This window comes from Antrostomus carolinensis, unplaced genomic scaffold, assembly GCF_000700745.2.
Source record: "Antrostomus carolinensis isolate BGI_N321 unplaced genomic scaffold, ASM70074v2 scaffold9308, whole genome shotgun sequence".
Lineage (NCBI taxonomy): Eukaryota > Metazoa > Chordata > Aves > Caprimulgiformes > Caprimulgidae > Antrostomus > Antrostomus carolinensis.
The window spans coordinates 10,022-10,954 of NW_010333707.1; the positions used below are offsets into that span (position 1 = coordinate 10,022).

Sequence of the window (933 nt, forward strand, 5' to 3'; positions counted from 1 at the left end):
CTGCCCTTTGGCTCCTCACAGCTCATCCCACTTTCCCTCGGTCCCCATCACCTGCACTGAGCTTGTGTCTCTCGCAGGAGTGAGAACTTGGCCTGACTGCATCTGTGATTTGACTTTTCTTCCAGACAGCTCTGCTGCCTTCCTGCCACCCCCAAAATAAAACCCATCACTCCCCCCACCCCACTGCTCACACATCACTGCTCTACAGACGTGGGGGCTCCTGGGGGGGGAAGCTCTGGGGGAGTCACATCCCCTCTCAGGGCAGCCTCTGGGGGGAGGTCACTACGGTCAAAACACTGCCACCTCCTCCAGGGCCGGGTCTGCGCCGTCCCTCAGCCGCAGAAGGTGAATTCCTGAGTTGCCACTGGCGCAGAGCAGCGTGGAGCTGTCGCAGGCGGCCAGCGAGGCCAGCGCCCCCGATCCCTCGAGGCACAAGGTGGCCAGGCAGGCTGAGGAGAGGAGAGAGAAGTCACTCAGGACGCTTGGTTTACACCAACCTCCCACCTCCTGGCTCAGCCCAGGTGTGTCCATCCGCTCGCCTGAGGCAGGGGAGCTGCACCCCTCGGTGTCCATCCGCTCGCCTGAGGCAGGTGAGCTGCACCCCTCGCTGTCCCGGATCCCCACGTCCAAAGGCAGCAGGACATGTCCTCTGGCAGAGAGTCCCTCAACCCCTGGAAGTCTTGCAGGGATCTCTGCGTTGCCCAGTCAGGTGGTGGCTGAGCTAACAGGGATCCAGGCTGAGGTCAGGCTCTGCCCCTTCCCTGGAGAGGAAGCAGGGATGGATGGACAGACAGACCCCACTGGGCAGAGCTGCAGGGCTCACGTGGAGCCATTTCCTACGTGCCTGTTTCTCCCAGATTGCTTATGGTCCAGAAAAATTTTACCTCAGGGCTGTGCTACACTCAAGGTGCAGCTTTCACAAGCCTCCAAAAG

General features: G+C 61.1%; 1 protein-coding gene across 1 annotated transcript in view; it reads right to left on the reverse strand.

Annotated features, from left to right (window-relative positions):
- Nucleotides 1-288: 288 nt before the first annotated feature.
- WDR31 (WD repeat domain 31) overlaps nt 289-933 on the reverse strand; it is a gene marked incomplete at its 5' end in the record, with an annotated part of 2,764 nt that continues 2,119 nt past the window's right edge. Inside the window, one exon of the mRNA XM_010173953.1 lies at nt 289-449. Within this exon, the coding sequence (XP_010172255.1) occupies nt 289-449 (161 nt within the window). The remainder of the gene's footprint in view (nt 450-933) is intronic.